This window comes from Spodoptera frugiperda, chromosome 21 (assembly GCF_023101765.2).
Source record: "Spodoptera frugiperda isolate SF20-4 chromosome 21, AGI-APGP_CSIRO_Sfru_2.0, whole genome shotgun sequence".
In the NCBI taxonomy this organism is placed as follows: Eukaryota; Metazoa; Arthropoda; class Insecta; order Lepidoptera; family Noctuidae; genus Spodoptera; species Spodoptera frugiperda.
In genome coordinates, this window is record NC_064232.1 from 2971422 (window position 1) to 2995534 (window position 24113).

General features: G+C 40.7%; 1 protein-coding gene across 2 annotated transcripts in view; it reads right to left on the minus strand.

Annotated features, from left to right (window-relative positions):
• The window catches only part of LOC118280215 (synaptotagmin-7), a 670807-nt gene that overhangs the window by 394287 nt on the left and 252407 nt on the right, over positions 1–24113 (minus strand). Inside the window, exon 2 of one of the 2 annotated variants that reach the window (XM_050702068.1) lies at positions 22964–23153. The exons of the other annotated variant lie outside the window; for it this stretch is intronic. Coding sequence (XP_050558025.1) covers positions 22964–22977 — 14 coding nt within the window. The 5' untranslated portion in view covers positions 22978–23153. The remainder of the gene's footprint in view (positions 1–22963; positions 23154–24113) is intronic. 2 annotated transcript variants of the gene reach the window in all.

Genomic DNA, 24113 nt, shown 5'->3' on the forward strand with positions numbered 1-24113 from the left:
AATATGAGCCTCTAGCATGGCTTGAAACTAGTCGAGTTCCTCGTTAAAAAATAACGTGAGTAGATATAACAATTAGTTTAGTATATCTCACGAAAGTTATAATAAAATACGCATGATGCGTCGTTTCGTAAATGAAAACAATTGTGGACAGAGACAGTGAAAGAAATATGTTATAAAAGATTCATTTCTCAAAGCTTTACAACGTGAAACAAATAACATAACAGGCGAAAAATAATCGTTACAAATACAAGTACCTCTAGTTACCGTACTAGGAAATATACAATTAATATTTACATACAAAATCAGATAACCAAACAAAGTACCACAATACGGTACCACCGCCTCTCTTGGCACCATTAAATGATTATATCTACATATAAAACACTATATTTTATAAAATGTAGATGTTTTTAGTGCCAATTTTAGTTCTTATCTATTCAAATTGTATATTTTTACTTTATATCGCTTCTTATGTAAAAGGAGGGAGGCAGGAATGAAGTAATAAGTTTTATTTGAAGGTGGAAAATCTAAACATCAACTAAAAACTTCTCCCGCCTTGGGCAAGGCGAGAGAGAGTTTCAGACTTTTACTGACTAAAAACCACTCCGTTCTTACTCCTGTTTTCCGAGCTTGAACACCGATAAACCCGCTAGGTGACTATCAAGCGGGTAATAATAACCTCACTCCCTATTATATGGGACTCATAACATTACTAGTTAACAGTGGCTGACATTGCATATGACCATGAGCATGTCTGTCTCTGTCCACACCTTGAGGAAAACAAAAGCGTGATGTTATTTTTGACTTATTTTCTTTACAAATTGATTTTATTGTCCCATAGTTTTGATGACGTATTGTCGTTACATTGTTCCTACATATATATACAATAGGTAAATGATCAAATAATGTATCAGAGATATTGTAAAAAACATTTTTTTAAAAAGAGTAACGATGGAGTTTCTTGCTCGTTCTTCTCCATTCGAAGCAACACTTTGGAACGAGCGCCTAGCTTCACTGACAGACAGACTGACGGACAATTCAATTTGACGTTTCAAAAGTGCCTTATTTAGGATTAATTGAAATAAATGCTTTGACTTTGACTTTGACTCTAAGCATAAATTTTTTAAATGGTTGCCTCACTCTAGAAAAGCAAGCAATCAATACAAGGTGACATGCATATGACACAAGGACCCGAAACAATAATTTGTGGATCACATAAAGAGTTGCTCCGTGCGGAGATCGAACCCGCTACACGTTGCGCGGCACCCGGTTACTCAGCCACCGCGCCAACCGTGCAGTCAAAGTATTATAAGCTAATAATAATTAGCTTAGTTGACTCGAAAGAGAAAACAACAGCACACGGCAGAAACCAACTGTACCAGCTTGGCAGTGCAGGATTGAACGACGTATCGATGAGGCTAGGACACTTATTGCCAAATTGATCTGTTTCAGGGAGGGCAACACGCGCCCAAGAGTGATGCGTTTTGTGAGGCGGGCGTTCCTGGGGATGGATATAAACCCCCAGGACTATGTCTCACATATTACGGAGCGTCTTGACTTCCTGAAACAGAGAATTTATGCATGGGCAAACCGTATTCGTCGATATAAGAAGCGAGTGGAACGGTATACACAGAATCGCACATTCCAAAGGGATCAAAGGTGGGTGTATAGAAATTGGGAGCTAAAAGAACAGACTAGGACTGACACGTGCCTACCAGATGCTGATGTTACGGCATCGTTCTGGCGTAGCATTTGGTCGGCACCTGTTTGTCACACTGAAGGGGATTGGATTGAGAAGGTTAGGCGAAAATGTGAACTGGTACCAGAAATGGAACAAATCTCCATAACCACGGAAGATGTGTCTAATGCAGCCTATCCGTTGGCTAACTGGAAAGCTCCAGGCCCGGATGGGCTGCACAATTTCTGGTTAAGATGGTTTACCAGTTCGCATAGTCGCTTGGCATCTCAATTTCAGTCAGCTTTGGAGTCTGGATCTTTGCCTCAATTCTTTACGACTGGGTTAACCCACCTGCTCCATAAATCTGGAAGTACCGCGGAACCCAAAAATTATCGGCCGATTACGTGCCTACCGACAATTTATAAACTCCTAACATCCATTTTGAGAGAAAAACTTAATAAGCATATTGAAGACAATAATATCATGTCTACGTCTCAAAATGGATGTAGGAATAGGTCCCGTGGTACTAAGGAGCTTCTCCTCATTGACATGTCCATTTGCCAACAGGTTCGTAGATCTCACAAGAATTTGTCCACATGCTGGATAGATTATAAGAAGGCCTACGACTCCGTGCCACATACATGGCTCATGAGGGTACTGGAACTGTACAAAGTTGATACAGCTCTGCGTGCTTTCCTGATGTCATGTATGAGACAATGGAGAACAGTCCTTCGCTATCCAGGATGTCGACAAATTTGTGAGAACGATGAACCCATTAGGATAGAGCGTGGTATATTCCAGGGTGATAGTTTGAGTCCATTATGGTTTTGCTTAGCTCTGAATCCTCTAAGCACTTTGCTTGAGGATTCCGGGTTAGGTTACAGGTTGAGAAGAGGGGAGAAATTATATCCCACCTACTTTACATGGATGATTTAAAGCTATTTGCTCCAAACAACTCGCATCTAATGAAATTACTAAATGTCACTGAAACGTTCAGTAATGCCATTAGGATGGAATTTGGTGTGGACAAATGTGCAATCATGCATGTAAAGAGGGGAAATTGTGGAATCAGATGAAACACGAAACTCTGATACCACAAACTTTAGACTTCTCTCTTCAACCGAAACCTATAAATACTTGGGTATGTCAGAAGCGTTAGGCATTGATGTAGCTGTCATGAAGCAATCGTTGCGGGAGCGCTTCTTCGGCCGCCTGAAGAAAGTTCTCAATAGTCTTTTATCAGGTGGTAACAAGGTGCGCGCTTACAACGGTTGGGTCATGCCAGTACTGATGTACTCTTTTGGCATACTCAAGTGGACTCAAACGGAACTGGACGCCCTGGACAGAAAAGTCCGTTCATTGTTGACTGAGCATCGGATGCATCATCCACGATCATCAGTAATGAGACTGTACATACCACGTAAATGTGGGGGCGAGGCTTTTTAAATGCCAAAACCCTACACAATAGTGAAGTGTGCAGTCTCCGAAAATATTTTTTCAAAATGGAAGTGGGGATGCATCGAGATGTTGTCTCAGTGGACAAAGGACTTACTCCGCTCTCCTTGGCTAATAAGGACTGGAGAGAACCTATAATACTAAGCACTAAGGATCGCAAGAATGTATGGCAAAGTAAGGAGTTGCACGGACGCTACTATCGGGCCTTACATGGGCCAGATACAGATTTCTTAGCGTCCGTATCCTGGCTACGTTTTGGTAACTTATTTGGAGAAACGGAAGGTTTTGTCTGTGCAATTATGGACGAAGTTATGTTGACGAACAACTACCGAAAGTATATTATAAAGGATGGAACGGCTGACATTTGTCGGGCATGTCATCGCCCAGGGGAATCCATTCGACATATAATTTCGGGTTGTTCTCATTTAGCTAACGGAGAGTACTTGCACAGACACAATCTTGTAGCCAGGATTATTCATCAACAACTTGCTTTAAAATACAAACTTGTTGAATCTGAAGTGCCGTATTATAAGTATCTGCCTGACCCAGTTCTTGAAAATGGAGATGTCACACTGTATTGGGATCGAACTATCATCACAGACAGGACAATTGTTGCTAACAAACCTGACATTGTGGTGATAGATCGACCAAGCCGTCGCACAATGATAATTGATATAACAATCCCACATGACGAGAATCTTGTGAAAGCTGAAAAAGATAAAGCCAGTAAATATCTTGATTTAGCTCATGAGGTTGTCGACATGTGGGATGTAGATTCAGCAATCATTGTGCCGATAGTCGTATCTGCCAATGGCCTTATAGCCAAAAGCCTCGACCAACACCTGAGTAGGCTAACGTTAGATGGTTGGATCAAGAGCCTGATGCAGAAGGCAGTACTTCTGGACACGGCGCGTATTGTCCGGAAATTCCTCTCTCTTGAGCCCTGACCACCGGTAGCTTGGATTTATCCCGTTACTGGTGGGCTACTGCTTTTTATATTTTTAAATGTTTTATTTTTTTTAATTTAATATTTAAAAATGTAACAACCAAGTAAAAGAAATAAATGAATGATAAAGCTTAGTTGAATAATAGCTCCGGATAATTACTGCGCTAGCTCTGCAGTAATGTAATTAAATAGCTCATTACACTAATAGCTTAGGTATATGTTAGCTCAGTGGTTTTAACGCGGAATAGTAACGTACAAAGAGGAGATGCCATAATGTGATTGTGCACTGTGACACAAAAAACGGCCATGCCCAATGATATAAGTAAAACCGGCCAAGTGCGAGTCGGACTCGCCCATGAATTGTTTTGTAGCAAAAATATAGAAGTTATAAAATAACTTGGTTTTACATAGGACAAAGTTATATTTGCGTTTTTTTTTAATGTATTATTTCTTAAAAACTAATAATGATATCTCGTTCAAACCAATTTTCGTAGAAAGTTTCCATTGAAATCTACAGCATATTCTATTTTTTTTTTTTAGTTTAAAGTCCTATCCATATACATAAATCACGAAGAGGTTAGGCGCTCCCCGTAAAATGTCACACATTATGTTAAAGGAAAATAAAATTTTGTTTATTACTCAAACATGTCAAAACGGTTGAAGGGATCGTGACGAATTTTGAAATAAGTGAAGCTTATGGTCTGCAATAACACATAGGACATTTTTTATCCTACGGGACTGCAGGCGAAGCCGCCGGCAGACGCTAGTATTTTATAAATCTAAACTCAAATAATAAATACATACATACGAATCTCCATTCAAAAACTGTATATTTCAAGACCATTTCACTGAATTTCAGTGCACATAATTTCACGAAATTGCAGAATATTTTCCTGAAAGCTTCAGCCTTGGCCATTCAGGACATTCAGAGATGAGATTTTTAGACATTTTTGAAAATTACATTTTCTCTACACTGAAAATGGAATTGGTGTATAAAATAAAGATGTTGCGGTTTGCAGTTGCATTTTCTTGTTATGTTGTCCGTCGGTTTTCTGTGTTTTATAATGTAATGTCAAGCCTTTTATGTTTTGTAAGGCAGAAGTATCAACACAGGGATTTCTTTTATGGTATAATAAGTCGGTAAACGAGCAGACGGATCACCTGATGGTAAGCAATCGCTGTTGCCCATGGCGCAACACCAGAGGCGTTAAGTGCTTTGCCTTTTGGGGGTTGGGAATTTAAGGGTTGTTGAGGAATCGGGGGTTGGGGAGATTGGGTCCTCCCCAATCCCCGATTATGTCTTGTATAATGGTGGTAATTGGGTCTCCGGTAACCTCACTCACACAACGTAAGCGTTATTTCACGTCAGTTTTCTGTGAGGCCGTAGTATCACTCCGATCGAATCGGCTCATTCTTGCCGCTGCGTAGTTCTCCCACACTTAAACACTTAACAGGTAAGTCCATACAGCCAGAGTATTCTCCGGACACAATTTCAAACTCCATGCTATTACTGAGAAAGTTACGAATAATCCCAACCAAATTTTTGCCCGACTCGAAAATCAAACCTATAACATCAGCTCAGCAGAGTCACTTACGACCACTGGATCAACGAAGCAGTTTTTAACACACTTTTCACGCAAAATTACCCCTTTTTTGCCCTTAAAGTGGAGTCGCCAACCAGAACTATGTAGTTCAAACTAGCGTTTCTAAGTGGACCTTTCTCAAAATAAATTAGACACCGGATTGACAATATCGCAGGATAAAAGAAAGTTTGGAGGTACAAACCCTTCTCAAAGAAATGTGAAAAACAACTGGTATCGATCGAGAGGTCCTTTGGTTAAGCCCATTGGAGTTTATTTAGTTTTTAATAGTGAATTGAAAAGGTAATATAACGGTGTTACCTATCGATTGATAGTCCATCGATGCCATCGATCGACATCTGTCGACATTAGTCGATTGGCGTGGTACCTCTAATTGATCGACAGATACCGGTCGATCGATTGCCAGTCGAGGTAGATTAATTATATTCCGACCGGACACTATCAATCGACATCAACCAATCCGTTCCACCATCGACACTATCTATCGGCTATCGATCGATTGGTGTAGTAGAAACTATCGATCGACGTCGACTAATTCATTTTGCCATCGATAGGATTTTCTCCTGTGTCGTGGGTGCGTTTACAAACATACAAGTTCACATACACATGACACCCAGACCCGAAACAACAATTTGTGAATCACAAAAGAATAGCTCCGTGCGGAAATCGAACCCGCTATACGTGACGCGGTAGTCGATTGCCCAGCCACTGCGCCAACCGTGCAGTTTGCCTCATAAAGACTCAAAACATCACTCCAAACTACTCAGCACTCAATTTCAAAACTTCTTAACCAACAAGTCAGTCAATAAAATCTCAATATATCTTATTAATGTTTCTAGGCACGTTGAAAGGCTTAAAACGAGGCCATTAATTGCCGACTTGACCGCTAGATGCCGTTAATGGGCAGTTTATGTACGGAATTCGGTCGGTAGACGTAGTAAATTGAGTTTCTGGTTCGGTTTTCAAGGATGCTACTTAATTTTTTATTTGAAGAGAGACGAAAGAGGAACGGGATTTTTAACTGTTTAAAAAAAGGCAGGTTCTCAGTTTGACCTTTTTTTTTTTTTTTTACATTTAATGGGTCGACGTTTGACCGCTATCTCACCTGATGGTAAGTGATGATGCGGCCTACGGTGGAGCACGTCTGCCCATAAGCAACCTATTCACTCGGGCCTTGAAGACACCCAGGTTATACCCATCAGGGAACACAGACTCCGGCAAGGAGTTCCACTCCCTAGCAGTTCGCACAAGGAAGCTTGAAGCGAAACGCTTCGTGCGAGTGGGTGGGATATCTACCATGAAGCGGTGACGCCTCGCCGATTGTCTTGTGGTTCGATGATGAAAAGGACTAGGGGGAATCAAGTTGTGCAATTCCCCCGCACACTCTCCGAAATGTATCCGGTAAAAAACGGAAAGGCTTGCGACCTTGCGCCTGTGTTCAAGGCTTTGAAGCCGGGCCTCCACAAGCGCATCATCGTTGATGAGCTTCTTGGCACGCCTTTCAATGTGTTCGAGCGCATCTAGCTGGCATTTAGCCGAGCCGTCCCAAAGGTGAGAACAGTACTCCATACATGACCGAACCTGCGCTTGGTACAGGCTCAGCAGTTGTTTCGGTGTGAAGTACCGTCTCACCTTCGAGAGGATACCCAACTTCCTACCAGCCAGATGCGCCTTCGACTCTATATAAGAGCCGAAGTTTAGCGTTGGCGATAGAGTTACGCCCAGAAGCTCTAGATGATCCGATATTGGAACGGATACATTTCGGAAAGTAGGAGCCAGCGGAAATTGACTCCGTTTGGCAGAGAATAGACACGCCTGGGTTTTGGTAGCGTTGAACTTGACCAAGTTGGCGTCACCCCAATCGGAGACCGCCTTCAAGGACGAGTTCAACCGTTCGACCATGGATTCTCTTAGAGACTGGATCTGTGTTCCGCTAGTCCGCGCATCGGACACATACCTTTCAACAACTGTGCTGTCATCTGCATACCCAAAGATACCGGGCTTAAGCAGGTCGTTGATGTGCAGCAAAAAGAGCGTTGCTGAAAGTACTGACCCCTGAGGGACTCCGGCGTTGATACCAAATTGGTCAGACGAGCAGCCATCGATGACTACTCGAATTGACCGATCCCTCAGGAAGTCTGCAATCCATCTGCACAGATCAGCGGGAAGTCCATATGCAGGAAGCTTGCCGATAAGGCTGTCGTGCCAAACCCTGTCAAAGGCCTTCGATATATCGAGTGAGACCGCTATTGCCTCCCCGTGCTTCTCTATGGCCTCGCTCCAAATGTGGGTGGCATACGCAAGAAGGTCCCCAGTGGATCGGTTGTGGCGAAACCCATACTGCTGATCGCTGAGGAGGTCGTTACCTTCAAGGTATGCCAGGAGCCTGTTGTTAAGTTCACGTGACTGAGATTGGTCGGTAATTGTTAGGGTAGGCACGACTACCTTTTTTGGGCACAGGCTGCACGTTGGCCAGCTTCCATGCAACCGGCACTTGACCAGTCTCCAAGGAAAGTCGAAACAGGCGTGTCAGGATTGGAGACAACTCAGGCGCACAGGTTTTTAAAACCACGGCCGGGATTCCGTCGGGGCCACTGGCCTTGTTCACGTCGAGATTACGCAACGTCTTATACACCTCCTTCTGTCGGATGCGAATTTTCGACATTTTCGTCTCGCATACGTTATTTAGAGAAGGAGGTATAGCGCCACCAGTATCAAGACGTGAAGATTCCGCAAATAGAGAAGCAAACAGGTTTGCCTTCTCTACCGCGGTGTGTGCCAGCGTCCCGTTAGGCCCCAGGAGAGGTGGGAGTGAAGGGCGGCAGAAGTTCGATTCAACCGCCTTGGCCAGGGACCAGAATGCTTTACTACCCGCTGGGTAAGAAGCCAGTTTGTTCCCTATTCGGCCAATGTGGTTGAACCGGGCCATCCGTAATGCCTTTTTGCATGACTTGGCAGCCCGGTTATAGGCTCTCTTCCTCTGAAGAGTGTCGTCAGCCCTACGACGCCTGGCATCCGCCCATGCCAAGTATGCCGCATGCTTTCGCGCTTCAGCACGTCTGCAGTCGGCATCGAACCATGGACGAGTCCCACCGAAAGATGTCGCGTCCGAGAATGGAATGTAGTATTCCATGCCCTGACGCAACACCCCTGTTATGGCATCCGCACAAGCTGACGGGTCTTCAGTAGAGAAGCAGACAGGCCGCCAAGGATAGGATGCAAAAAAGGATCGCATCCCATCCCAATCTGCTGACTTGTACCGCCACATCCGCCGAGATCCTCTGGGACAAGGATCCGGTGGGGAGTACGTGGATACGGATTTCACCAGACAGTGGTCAGAGCTACCCAAGGGTGAAGATACTGACACCGAGTAGCTGTCTGGATCAGTTGTCAGCAGAAGGTCTAGGCAGTTGGCAGTGTGCGAGTCGACATCGGGCACCCTTGTGGCCTCCTGGACCAGCTGGGTCAGGCCAAGCGTTAGCGCAAGCTTACGCATTTCCCTCCCAGCATGGTCAGTGCACTGGTATGGGAACAGCCACTCCTGGTGATGGGCGTTAAAGTCCCCCAGTAACACCAACTGGGCCGAAGGGTAGGCCCTGCCGAGCCGCATCCGCCGTCTCCACAAGGTGCTGCGCTAATCTGGTCGTCTCCAAATCTCCGCTGTGCGACCGGTAGACACAGGCATAGAGGATTTTCTCTATGCCTGTGTCCACCAGTATCCACAAGGTTGAAAAACTGGGGTCCTCAAAGTTTCGGAGACGCCGGTAACAGACGCCGTCTTGGACGTATAGGCATACGCCTGCACGGGGAACGAAATTGTGCTCCAGGGAAAAGCCTGGGTAGTTCAGGTATGATACGTCCGACGGACATCTGATCTGGGTCTCCGAGAGAAACAAGAGCGTTGGGTTCTCGGTCTCCAGATGGTGATGGACCGCATTGAGATTTGAGTGCAAGCCTCGGATGTTGGAGAGGTGCACTTTGAGGGAGAGGAGTGCAGCCGCTGTTGAACCCTTTTCTTAGCTCTCGTTTTCATAATCGTAAATAAGTTGCTGAGAGAATGGTAGTGAAATGTTTCCCCACACAGGCGACCCCCAGACGCGCACCGCAGTTGGCTACACCATTGGGAGGCCAGCCTGGAGACTGCGGGGACGCCCGAGCCCCCCCACGTAAATCCATCGGGCCCTCTCTTCCGGTCGCCAACCGGCACGATGGCGTATACGTGGGATTTTTCGCTAGATGGCGGGGCAGCCTTTCACGTGTGGCTAGCACGCTAATTGGGCCCCCAACTATCTGCGGTCGGCCAGCGGTGCACCGTGCCTCGGATCCCGCTACCCTCCGCGACTGGCCACCCGATGCAGCCACACGAGCGCGCGCCAGATCGGTCTACCCATAGTGGAACAAACACTTCGACCCATCCTCTCGTACGGCGTCACCGAGCATCGTGGCGGAACACGGCTAGGCCGCTTGGCGACACGGTTTTGCTCGGTGGGTGGTTATAATGCCGACGGCCGAAACCTACCACCTGAGTGTCACCTGTTTAGCACCACCCAGAGGCCACGTGTAGGGGTTCAGTTTTTTAAGGGTGCTCTCCTACGGACGAGGGTGACTCAGCCTCCAAAAACCTGTATGTATGTAAGTGTGTTTGTTGGTGCGTGATTATCTTATCTTTATATATATTATTCTTCTGTAAGTGTGTATGTCACTGAACTTCTCTTAAACGACTGGACCGATTTTGATGAATTTTTTTGTGTGTGTTCAAGGGGATCTGAGAATGGTTTAGATTCACAATTTTGTCCGCTGGACAATGTTTTTTAATTAATTTTTAATTTATTAGGAGTTGTTGATTTTGGAATGTTTTACATTGAATCCGACAAATTTCAAATTAAAGACGTGTAGACAGGACAACTTCTGTCGGGTCCGCTAGTATTATGTATGTACACACACATGTATGTACGTACAGCTAATCCGTGATCACGGCGCTTGCAACAGTGCCGAAATATCGGAAACTCACCAAAGTGAATAAACATGGCAAATATCCCGTCATAAGTTCTAATTATATATGTATGTTTGGCTGAACCGATTTTGTTAAGGTTTTAAGCATAGTATTTTTCAGAGTTACGAAAAGGTTTTAGGCATATTACCTGACTTAAAAAAGAAATAGCACTGGTGACAGGACTGATGGCTGAGTAGGTGACACACCATACAGAGCTACAGTAGTTAAGTTCATCAAAATCGGTCTAGTCGTTTAAGAGAAGTTCAGTGACATACACACTTACAGAAGAATTATATATATAAAGATGAGTCTACATTATAGTTCAATAGACTGCCAGATTCTTATCATGTAAGTAAATAATCTTACATATTAGCACAAAAAAAAATATTAACTGTCTACTCGATTTGTCAATACATAACTTACTGCTGAAAACTAATGAGAATTTCAAGCATTCAGAAACTAAATCCATCAAGTGAAAATGAGGTGTCAGCCCTACCCTAAGTACCAATTTCAGGCTGAAAATTTATGGGCAAGCTGCTAAACAAGTTTCCTACGAATTCAGTTTCAAATATCGTTATTTGTGAAAATGATTTTGGTATTTTTCAGTTTCAGTTTACTATGTAGAGTTTTTTTTGTTATGTAAGCACATGTAATGAGTAGCGGTTCGTCAAGTTAGGTTATTTTTGTAAAGACGAACTTGTTGCCAAATAAATATAAAGTGTTCTAAAATTATCTGCCTCGGCTTTAATGAGAGGTAGTGTTATGTTTGAAGACTACAATTAGAAAGACCTTACACATCAACAGCCAATAATTAGCCACTGTTGATCGAAAGCCTCTTCCCAAACGGAAAAAGTTTGGGCATTTATCACCACGCTTGCTCAATGCGAGTCGGCGATTACAAACTTATAATTAGACATTATAAGCCCAAGTTTCCTCACGATATTTTCCTTCACCGTTTGTCAGTGGTGTCTAAATTATGTTTTCTTCTTTTCATTTTTCAGTGACCATCACAAAGGATTTCCCACACAGGATTTCATTTCCTCTAATGATGTAAAGTTGTTTAGAATTATATAAAAAGAAAGAAAAATATATCTTGTATTCCGCATTTAATCTTATTAAAATTCCAAAAATGACAGAACATAAAACATTATAAGAACATTTGTTATGATACATATGAGTATTATATTACGGAGAAATAAAGAGACATCCTCTTACATTATAATTAAAGAAAAATGTACCCTATCTGGTTAACATACAATACATTCTTGACTGCTTCCCATTAATGCTAATTAGACGATACTTATAATAAGCTCAAGTATGCATAACTTAATTTTTCTAATTCAGTTTCCCATGAGAAGTGGCTACTTGATCTATTTACTAGGTAGTCAAGTAGTGTAGAATATCCAGTCAACAAGCATGTAGCGAGGTTGACTGTCCAGGCGACACACGTACTTAGGTATCGTCATGAGCTAATGTTCACATGTGAGCTGCTGTTCACATGTGAACATTAGCTCATGTAGTGTAGATGTCCAGTCAACAAGGATGTAGCGAGGTTGACTGTCCAGGCGACACACGTACTTAGGTATCGTCATGAGCTAATGTTCACATGGGAACAGCAGCTCATGTAGTGTAGATGTCCAGTCAACAAGGATGTAGCGAGGTTGACTGTCCAGGCGACACACGTACTTAGGTATCGTCATGAGCTAATGTTCACATGTGAACAGCAGCTCCATATCACCCACAAAAAGAGCAGGGGTGATGGTTTCTAGGATATAAGTCCCAGTATTTTTTCTGTATACAAAACAATTCTATATTCCCAATAATATTTTCACCAATTTACCTTTTCGTAACGAAATAAAATATTTCCGAAGTGTCGTTAGACTTTTATTTCTCTAGCAAAGATATCGGGGGGTAAGTTTGGGTCATAACTCACAAGTTTACCCCCTCTTATACCCCATGTCTATACTCCCACCTTACCACCTCCAAAACTTTTCTGTCTATCTGTATAACTCTGAAACTTATATGTTAAGTGGGAATTGGCTGAAAGTAAATTGTATATTTCTTATTATTCATTATTCATACGAGAATTAATCTTATTATAATATTAGCTGGCTCAGTTTGGCTGAAGCCGTCGGTAGAGGGCGCTCTAGACTGACATATAGCGACTACATTGATGATATATTAAAAAAGAGGCAAATTAAAAGTACTCTTAACCGACGAGCATGCATGAAAAGATTGATGACTGTTGATGAAACGATAGAGGTATGTAAGAATCGTTAGCAATTGGCGTTCCATTGCCTCTGCCTACCCTTATGCGAGACTCTGGAGCTGCGGACTACCTAGCGGGTTTACCGGGGCTCCGGCTCGAAAAGCAGGAGTAGGAACGTGTTGGTTTTTAGTCAGTAAGAGTCTGACACTCCCATTCGCCTCGCCCAAGACGGGAGAAGTCATTAGATGATTTTCCCCTCTTAAAAAAACCCAATGCGAGACAGGCTTGAGGATGTGTATGTATGTACCACCAAAATGAAAGTTTCATGAAAGCTTGTAAAATAAGGAAAGAAAAATACTCAATAATATAACTCAAACTGAAGTACTGTTTTTGTGACCCTAGCGGAATAGAGGTCAGATTTGTTTACTTGTTTAGGCGACAAGAGGTCTGAACAATAGTACCCAATGAAATTATACTAGTGACACACAAAAGAGCACTCTATGTCAAGGGTATAAAGTATGTTATTGGTTGTGTTTGTTTATCAGGGTATAAATCAAGTGGTACATAATGTGATTATGGTCGTTGTCTTTTGAAGGAGGGTAAGCAGAGATCATTTATTTACATTACAAACATATATAAGCTCACGCCTGTCTTTTTTATGGTATAATCCGGTAAACGAGATAACGGATCACCTGATGGTAAGCAATCGCCGCCGCCCATGGACACTCGAAACACCAGACGCGTTACAAATGCGTTGCAGTTTAGGAATTTAAGGGTTGTTGGGGAATCGAGGATTGGAAAGATTGGGAAGGGGGGTAATTAGGATTCCGCTATCCTTACTGATACAAGAAAAAAATAAAACTATGTTTTTTTTTCTTCTCTTCTATTTTTTTCGTTGTGGGATTCAAGACAGTTATCCATGTCCCTGGGACGCGCCGGACTTCAGTGTTCCAGTGTTTTCATGGTTGTATCTACTGTAGATCCTGGCTTACAGGAGTTGCAACAGTTTTGAGAGGTTGTGGCTAGTCCCATTTAAAAAAAAATGGGTCGGCATATCACAGCCACGGTAAGAGAAGCGGTGGCAACAAAATTGTATTTTTCTCTGCCTCTCATCTCATCCGAGGGTAAACACAATTTCTTGTAAGACCCAAGTGGCTAATCGGCATATGACACCCATGGCAACTGTAAGAGTGGTAACAAATGAAAAGTTGCTTTCTTATAACCTAGTTTTAAGCTACAAAATGTATGCGTGTTTAAAACTAATGAATTAACTTTACAATGGCGTGCTTTTAGCAACTATAAACCTTTATATTGATTGAAATCTACAAGGAAACTAAAACTTAGTAGTATTTAGTCAGATTGTAGATATATGAAGACTTATGGAATACTATCATACATATACCTAGCTTTAAAGGGGTAGGTCGATCAACTACGACATTTATTCTCATGCCCATAGCATAAAATAGGGTGCATGACCAATTTATATTATATTGTCCGTCTTGTAGATTATTTTAAAACATTAGACACGTATTTTTTATTTTCTTACAGAGACTAATACTTTCGAAGATATATCGGTTTGAAATATCGCGCGACTCTAGGTACATTTTATACGTATTTGCTCCCACTCTTAAACTTTGATTCGTTTTATCCAAGTATGAATGAATATCCCGTGACAATCAAATACCCAAATTCAGTCAGAAATCATTATTCTACGCGGACGAAGTCGCGAACAACAGCTAGTAAATACATAAATAAAGAAAAATAAAGAAAACATTCCATTTTCTGTCAAGGAATTATACGAATCACATTATTTTCTTTACAAATAACACAAAAAGATAAATCGAAATCGAAAAGCCTTCAGTTTCGTTTACTCACGATAATACCTTTGAAGCTAAGTCACTAAATAAAATAATTCTATTTGCTTAGCTTTTATACAAACATAATTTTACGAGTGCGACTACCGGACACGGGGTCTTTGGTTCGATTCTCGGGTCGGGCAAACTGAAGTTTCGAAAATTTGTCAGTAGCACGGAGTCTGGAATTACCGTGGCTCCGGATTGAATTACCGGGGCTCCGGCTTGAAAAGCAGGAGTAGGAACGGGGTGGTTTTTAGTCAGTAAGAGTCTGACACTCCCTCTCTCCTCGCCTAAGGCGAGAGAAGTCATTGGATGAATTTCCCCCCTTAAAAAAGAAAAAAAAGATCACCCCCTATTACATGGGACTTATTAACACAAATGGTGAAAAGTGGGTGAACATTGCATAACAGTATTACGTGCCGTAATGTGCACCTCTGCCTACCCCTTCGGGGATAAAAGGCGTGACGTTGTAACAGCAATAATTTTTCATACAAATATTAACCTAAGATAGTAAATATGTCGATTTATTTCAAACGCACGTAAAGGTATACGTGTCCAATATAACTTGACCTGTGATTGCATAGAAAAACTATGCAAGCTTAGACTGGTCGTGTATACTTAAATATGCGATCATATCGATTGGTTGCGTGCGTAGAAAATATAAGGTAAATGCCACTTTAATCGTTCGTTCAGGAAATTATTATTGCTTTTTCGGTAATTTCATGTGACTACTTTATATTTGTTGAAATGTAGGTAGGTAAGTTAATAGGTTTTTTGTTATTAAATATGTATTGATAGATAAGGTAAACGTTTGGTAATTTCGTTTAGTTTTGTTATGAATTGACTTTTTGTTGTAATAGTACTTCAGTTTATTGTTGAATTTGTTTTTTTTTTGTGGCTTTGTATGATGAACTACAATACTATCTATCTTATTTTTATTTAGTACTATATCTTATTTTTATCAATACTACTATCTTATTTTTATCAATACTATCTTAATTTTTATTTAGATCTCTTAACAGTTTAACAAAGCAATTTATTACTATCTTCATAAAAAACAGGTTAAACTACGCGTTTTTACCTTGAAAAACCAATGCTTTTCTTTGCATTGTCGACTGCCGCGCGACGTTTTACGGTTCGATTCATGCACGGAAAAACTATTTTTGTGATCCACAAATTGTTGTTGAGGGTCTGGATCTGATTTAAACATGTATTTTTGTAAATGCACCCACGACGCAGGAAAAATCCTAGCATGGAGCAATGTTTATATTAAAAAATATTATGTAAAACAGTTGTATTTTCTAACAGTAACATTGATCCAGTTTTTGAGTATTTTTTTTGTGCCATAAGTCGGTAAAAGATTAATCGGATCCCTTGATGGTAAACAATCGCCGTCGCTCATGGACACCCGAAACACCAGAGGCGTTACAAGTGCGTTGCCTCTTGGAGGTTAGGAATTTAAGGCTTTTTGGGGAATCGGAGATTGGGAAGCAATTACCCAATTGGACCTCCGATAACCTCACTCACACAACGCAAGCGTGGTGTCACTCTGGTCGAGCCTGCCTATTCATGTCGAAGCTTGACTCTCATACACTTACCTTACATAATATAAAAAGCTTAAATGTTGACATCATCTTTTTTGTTTTCCCAATGATCTATTCACTATTTTCTAACACGATAACCAACCAATGTCACTAACAAAGTCATCTAAAGACAACCAAAAATAAACTCATCTCAGTAAATGAGACTTTACCGAAAATTTATCACCTGCAAGCCGTTTTAATTAATTATTCGTTCGAAACAGTTTATAAATTTACAACAACGTTACACTTTTACTAAGTTTCGTCTTGTAACGTCTTAAATTCCTTACCAAACTTTAATTATTATTCACGTTAATTATTTCAACCTTCATTTTAGATTCGAAATTTTCGGTAAATTAATGGAATAATGGTAGTGTATGGGTTGGTCTGTAATTAGGGCCTTTTACCTTACTATTTTGTGGATAAAAATAGAAGAGTTTTAAGGAAGTTCGTTTTGGATTTTTAAGGAAATATTTTGTATATCTTTTTGATTACCTCGTTTGAAGGTTTGGGGTTAAAAATGAACTGCGTAAACTGTATCTAATCTATAATACAAAAATAAGTCGGGTTTTCGTTCCTGACGCTATAACTCCAGAACGCACGAACCGATTTCCACGGTTTTGCATTCGTTGGAAAGGTCTTGAGCTCCGTGAGGTTTATAGCAAAGAAAATTCAGGAAAATGTTCAAGAGAAAAGCGGGAAAACAGGGAAATCATTGGTGGCGAAACGGAGTTCGTCGGTTTTGCTAGTAATTTATAAATAATCAATTCAAAGGTGACTGACTGACAGTGATCTATCAACACACAGCCCAAACCACTGGACGGATCGGGCTGAAATTTGGCATACAGGTAGATGTTATGACCTAGCTTTTCCCACAACTTCCCTCGCGTTAAGAAGTATTATTATTAATGAAATTTAGGAAAATCCTTTCTTAGCGAATGCCTACGTCATAATATCTACCTGCATGCGAAATTTCAGCTGAATCCGTCCAGTGGTTTAGGGTGTGCGTTGATAGATCACTATGTCAGTCAGTCAGTATTCCAGTAGGGCTGGTGCCTGTTCCGGAGCTGCGGACTACCTAGCGGGTTTACCGGGGTCCGGCTCGAAAAGCAGAAGTAGGAACGGGGTGGTTTTTAGTCAGTAAGAGTCTGACACTCCTCTCGCTTCGCCCAAGGCGGGAGAAGTCATTGGATGATTTTCCCCCTCAAAAAAAAAGTCAGTCAGTATTGTGTTGTTGTCACCTTTGAATTATATTTTATTTACATAGATTTTATTTTCTTTTTTCCTACCTATGTAACATACAATACATGTTTTTTCACACATCATTATTTTGTTCACCTTCATTCGTTTCGTTGTTGCGTACCGTGTTACACAACAAATACATGTAACAATAGACGCTAGATAGGGCACAAAAGGATGTTGCTGCATCATTAATTTTAGTTACACAATGAGTAATGTGTTACAGGTGTTGTTTGTGTAGATGTTGCAAGTTAAATTGTCGGGAATTTGAAATATTTATCATGTGGTGACGGTAGATTAGGAGATTTTAAGTTATTATTCCTACTCTCTAAGTGGGTATAGTAAGAGCCGACTAAGAGACTACATATCATCATCAACAGTGAAAACCAGTGCTGGGTACTTTCGGTGCCCAGCTCATACTGAGGTGGCAGCCCTTTTGGATTGGGCACGTTGCCACCTTGTTTTTTGGTTTTAATGTATTTAGTTTTACTTTTGTGTTATTTGTTTTTTCATATTGTGCAGTTTTTGTTTTTTTCTGTTTTTATAAAATATTAATTTATGAATGTTTGTAGTTACTACTATATATTTGTTTTAAATTTTTTGGTGCATCGTGCCCGGTGCAAAATAAATATTTTTTCTTTCTTTCTAACAGCCTATAAGTGGCCACTGCTGACCAAAGGCCTCTTCTCACTGTTTAATCACTGTTTAATCATTAATCACCATGCTTGCTCTTCTTGGCGATTTGAAAGTTATATAAATTATTAGCCCAGGTTTTCTCTCGAAAGATCGCCGCCCGACCAGAACCAAACCCGTGCGTATGGCGCGTCGCATTCCACGTGCGCCTTAAAGAGCCATCATATTACCAAAGGTGGGGCCCAGTAGGGCTAATGCCTGATCCGGAGCTGTAGACTACCTAATGGATTCACCGGGGCTGCGGCTCGAAAAGTAGGAGTAAGAACGGGGTTATTTTTAATCAGTAAAAATCTGACACTCCCTCTCGCTTCGCCCAAGGCGGGAGAAGTCATTGGATGATTTTCCCCCTTAAAAAACCTTTTAATACCATTAAAAAAAGAGAACACTTTTTTCTTGATAATTCGAAAATACCACAGATGACAATAATAAATAATTCTACACTTAGTAGTGCTAGAAAGAAACTACCTATACCGTCACTAAACATGTCAAAATCCGTCCTATTTCTCCGAAACAACATATAAGGAACATACCTAAAGAAAATACCAGACAAAAGGTTACAAGTTATACAAAGAAACTTTTATGATAATTTACTTGTTTCTGATAACAAAGACGGCTCCATGCCATTTCGTGTTTGTTAGATCCTAAATAAATAAATGTAACGTTAACGTTTCTACGCCCTTGACGACACAGCTACTCTAAGGATACGACATCAAAGTGATCATTAACTAATAGTGTGGGGATTCAGTGTGTTATGCATGTATCGATAAAATGTAGTCAATACATTTTTAAATGTTTACTTTTTATAACGACAGAAGTCAAATTCAAAGTCAAAGTTAGAGTCAAAGTCAAAATCAATGTCAAAAAGTCAAATTAAAAATTATTTATTTCAAATAAATCAGTTAGAACCCTTTTGAATGTCAGAACAGATATTAAAATATTTAAATTGTCTGTCTGTCGGTTCGTTATCTAGTTAAGCTATAGGTATGCTCGTTCCAAAGTGTAGATTCCTATGGAGAAGAACGAGCAAGAAACTCCATAGGTTACTCTTTTCCAATCACGTTCAAAATACATTTTTTGGATATATGTATGTAGGTAGGTAGGTGTAAAGGAAAACACGAAATAAAGAATTTTAATGATGTCTTTTTCAACATTTGTGCTCGTTATTTGAAGTGTCTTCGGGAAAATTAAGTAATTGCAGCTATACCGTCGAAGTGGCTCATATTTAATGATATCTGATATTTAATAATATATTTAACGGGATCTGGGGAGGAAATATATAAATTGTTTAATAAAATACTAGTTAGAACACACACACTACTTAAAAGTCATATTAAATAGCTATCAGACTTTATATTTTTATCTCTAAACAAGTATACTGGAAACAAATTTGACTGCACGGTTGGTGCGGTGGCTGGGTAACGGGTAGCGGGTTCGATTCCCGCACGGAGCAACTCTTTGTGTGATCCACAAATTGTTGTTTCGGGTCTGGGTGTCATGTGTATGTGAACTTGTTTGTAAACGCACCCACGACACAGGAGAAAATCCTAATGTGGGGCAACGTTTTTTTAAAAACAAAAAAAAAAACAAAAAACATTAATTGCCAAATTAAAACAGGACAAATTAAATATGAAGTGGGTTTAAGTCAGTAAGAGCCTGATTGTGTCTTTCGTCCTCCCCAGGCGAGGGAGGGGGTTCCATGACGATTTTCAACTTTGGGGTGAAAAAAAAATTAAAAAAAAACTACAGTCCCGACTTTTCTTATAGGTAGAGTTCAAACTTTGAATTATTGTTATAAATAGATGTCTAACAATGGAATTTCCGACTGAGAAAAGGGTTTATACCAAAATCATTATTGAAAAAAATCGTCATCGACACTAAAACTATCGATATTTTCCCAGCTCTACTAACAAATTCAAGTCACTATCGTAAATAGTGTTGTACGAGTGCGAGATATGACGCCCTTGGATGTCATATACACGAAACGAAATGAATAATATTCATGTAATGGAATCCTTATTTGTTTCATAAGTGTCATGTCTGACATTCCTGGACAGGATGACAGAGTAGTCTATTTGTCAGTAGCGCTCTTCTTACTGTGGGTGTCGTAAGAGCCCACTAAGATGTGGGTCTTGCGTTGTATAAATGAAACTTCCGGAGGCCCAATCCGCACCTATGGCTGGCAACGCACCTGATATTCCTCTAGTGTTGTGATCAATGTCCATAGAACTTGCATTAACAGAGGCAGTCCCGTCAACAGACGTAGTCCAGCAACGCACTTGATATTCCTCTGCTGTTGTGGGTGTTCAATGTCCATAGAACTCACTTAAACAAAGGCAGTCCCATGGCACCCCATTGCTGGACTATAAGGCTTCTACTATAAGTACAAAACAGAATTTGCCATAATCTCCACAGTTAGCAAATGATTTCGAAATCGCAGTTTTAAAGGTTCGGCTTTATTAGATATTTCAAATAAACGCAGCGCTATAGATACAAGATACGGATTGTGCAAGTTGAGGATTGTTGCAGGTAAATAAATTGTTCTTTATTGTCTGAAAGGATGGTTACTCCTAGATCATGGATCTCCTGTTTTTTTTTATGGTATAAGCCGGTAAACGACATAACGGATCATCTGATGGTAAGCAAACGCCGCCGGCCATGGATTTCCACTATATCAAGGGCGTTACAAGTGCCTTTTGGCGGTTAGGAATTTAGGGTCGTTGGGCAATGTATGTTTCATATCGGTTTTCTGTGAAGCTATAACTAGTATCACTCCAGTCGACCTGACTTATTTAAACCATACATAGCAGGCTAGTCTTTCCTTGACCAAAAAACCAAAGCCAAACTAAACCGAACCGAAATAAACAAAACTGTACCTTAATTTCCCAGCCAAAAATTTCAAAATCCAATAAATTATTCAGCGTACTCTTAAATTAATTTTGAATGTAAATATTGTTGTTAAGTTCCCAGTGAAAAGGCGGTCAAAACAACGTTAAAATGTCGGTATTTTTAGTTAAAATCTTAGTTTAAGTTAAAGCGAAGATTTTGTAAAATTAGGTTAAGGATCTAAGTCAACGTTTAAAATTGTTTTTTGACTTATTATAGAAATAATTGATTTAATTTTGTTGAAATTGGCGTGAATAAGTTTAAAACTGAACCTTTTAAACTGCGGTCTCTAACAAGTCTGATACACGTGGTTGTATGGCAAACCCCCCCTTATGTACAGGAGGTTTTTACCGGGTTTGCCGGAGCTCTGGCTGAAAAAGCAGGAGTAGGAACGGGATGGTTTTAGTCAATAAGAGTCTGACACTCCCTCTCACCTCGCCCAAGACGGGAGAAGTCATTTAAAAAAACTCTTAAAAAAAACCAATGCGAGACAGGCTTGAGGTTGTGTATGTATGTACCACCAAAATGAAAGTTTCATGAAAGCTTGTAAAACGGGATGGTTTTTAGTCAATAAGAGTCTGACACTCCCTCTCACCTCGCCCAAAGTGGGAAAAGTTAATGTATGGTTCTCCCCCCTCCAGAAAAAAGCAGTGAGCTTTCACTGGCTCTTGATGTCGTCATACTAATATGAACGTTTGTTTTGATGTTTGTCCATCAATTACGTTGAAACTACTGACCAGATTTTGATGTAATTTGGTATACTCATACAGACAGGGTAGAACAAACATGATAGGATACTTGTTATTCCACTCGAATGCGGGCGAAGCCGCTGGCAGAAACTAGTGATGAATAAAGTCGAAAATCCATTGTAGAAACTTGATCATTTAGTATAGCATTATCTGCAGCTGCCTACACTTTTTTTATGGAACACGTATGTAAACGAGCAGACGTATCACCTGATGGTAAGCAATCGCCGCCGCCCATGGACACATGAAACACCAGAGGCGTTACAAATGCGTTGCTGACATTTTGGGAATTAAGAGTTGTTGTGGAGTCGGGGATTGGGAATATTGGGAAGATAATAGGGCCTCTTGTAACCTCACTCACACAACGTAAGCGTTGTTTCACGTCGGTTTTCTGTTAGGCCGTGGTATCACTCCGGTCGAGCCGGAACATTCGTGCCGAAGCATGGCTCTCCCACACTTGCACGACACTGGGGTTATAATGTTTTGATCCAAGGATTAAAGTGAAATAATTGGACGAGACCTTAGATTAGGTATAACAGCGCGCATATTGGAGAGAGAGTTATATGTAAATCTCCATGTAAACAGTCAGTCAGTCTATGTACATATAGACTGCCTCGTTGGTCGAGTGGTCGTAATTGCGACTGCCCGGCAAGAGGTCTTGGGTTCGATTCCCGCGTCGGGTGCAGTATGTGTTTAGAGCCGCGAAAGGCCAGCTCGAAGAGTAGGAGTAGGAAAGTAGTTTTTCTCAGTAAAGATGCTTTTCTACCAGAGATGTGCTATGCTACGTTGGTACACATAAAATCCTAGCACTGGTGGAAACGGACTTTGATAAGCTATGTTATTTAGATGGTATTATGCGTTTGGATCGATCATCGCATACTTGAGCTGCGCCTCTTCCTCAGCATCAGTGGAAACGATCACATATTTTCCACAGTTTAGCTATTACATCTACACTACATAGCACGGCTCTGGTAGAAAATCACCCTAAGACTCTGACACTCCCTCTCGCTTCAACCAAGGGAGGATAAGTCATTGAATAATTTCCCCCTCAAAAAAAAAATAAAAATAAATATAAATTACTCACCTTCTCAAACTCATCCTTCACACTGTAACTGTTTTCACACCACAATATAAGCCTTATGTAACCGAAATATCACTTTGAACCAACCACAGATAGTTAAACAGTTAGAATTCCACTCGACTGTCAGTTTTCATTCATTTAAACTCATTACTGTTACACTGAGAAGCTTTTAACTTGTTAAGTTTAATTCTTGCTGTAATTTAAGTTAAAAATAAAATGAAAATAATGAACAAAATATATAGGAATTGAATGCACGGTTGTCGCGGTGACTGGGCAACCGGCTGCCGCGCAACGTGTAGCGGGTTCGAAACCCGCACGGAGCAATTTTTTGTGTGATCCACAATTTGTTGTTTCGGGTCTGCGTGTGATGTGTATGTGAAATTGTATGTTTCTAAACACACCAACAACACAGAAGAAAATCCTACTGTGGGGCAACGTTTAAAAAAATATGTAAAGTCAAATGAATTTGTTTTTAACTTAGGAAACGCAGAAAACTATTTGCATTTATTATTTTTACACGAATATATACTATTCGAGGATGCTCGACTAGTTTCAAGATATATCAGGATCTAAATTACGCCCTTTTGAATCCAATCGAGCATACTCGAATATCACACGAAAGAAATCTCTAAATATTATTATGTATTTAAGAGGCGTTACAAGTGCGTTACCGCCTTTTTGGGGGTTAGGAAATTAAGGATTGTGGGAAAGATTGGGAAGGGGGGTAATTGGGCCTCCGGTAACCTCACACAACGAAACAACGCAACACAAGCGTTGTATCACGTCGGTTTTCTGTGAAACCGTGGTATCACTCCGGTCGAGCCGACCCATTCCTGCCGAAGCATGACTCTCCCTCACTTATTCTTCTATCTATCTAGGTACCCTAGCGACTAACCAAAGGCCTATTTTAATATAAATTACTTTAAGGTCGAACACAATCTTCAATCGTTTACAGGCCAATAAACAACATCCATTGGACCTTAATAAGGCATAAAAGATTCTTTACAAAGGCCATTTTTTAGGATATGTTTATCTTACCTTTTGAGTTTGTATACAATATAACCTATATTCTGTAAAGGTGTAGGCAGGTTTGTGTAGATACGGAGCTGCGTACTGCCTTTTTTTTTTGATAAAGGGAAAGGCGCCTAGCTTT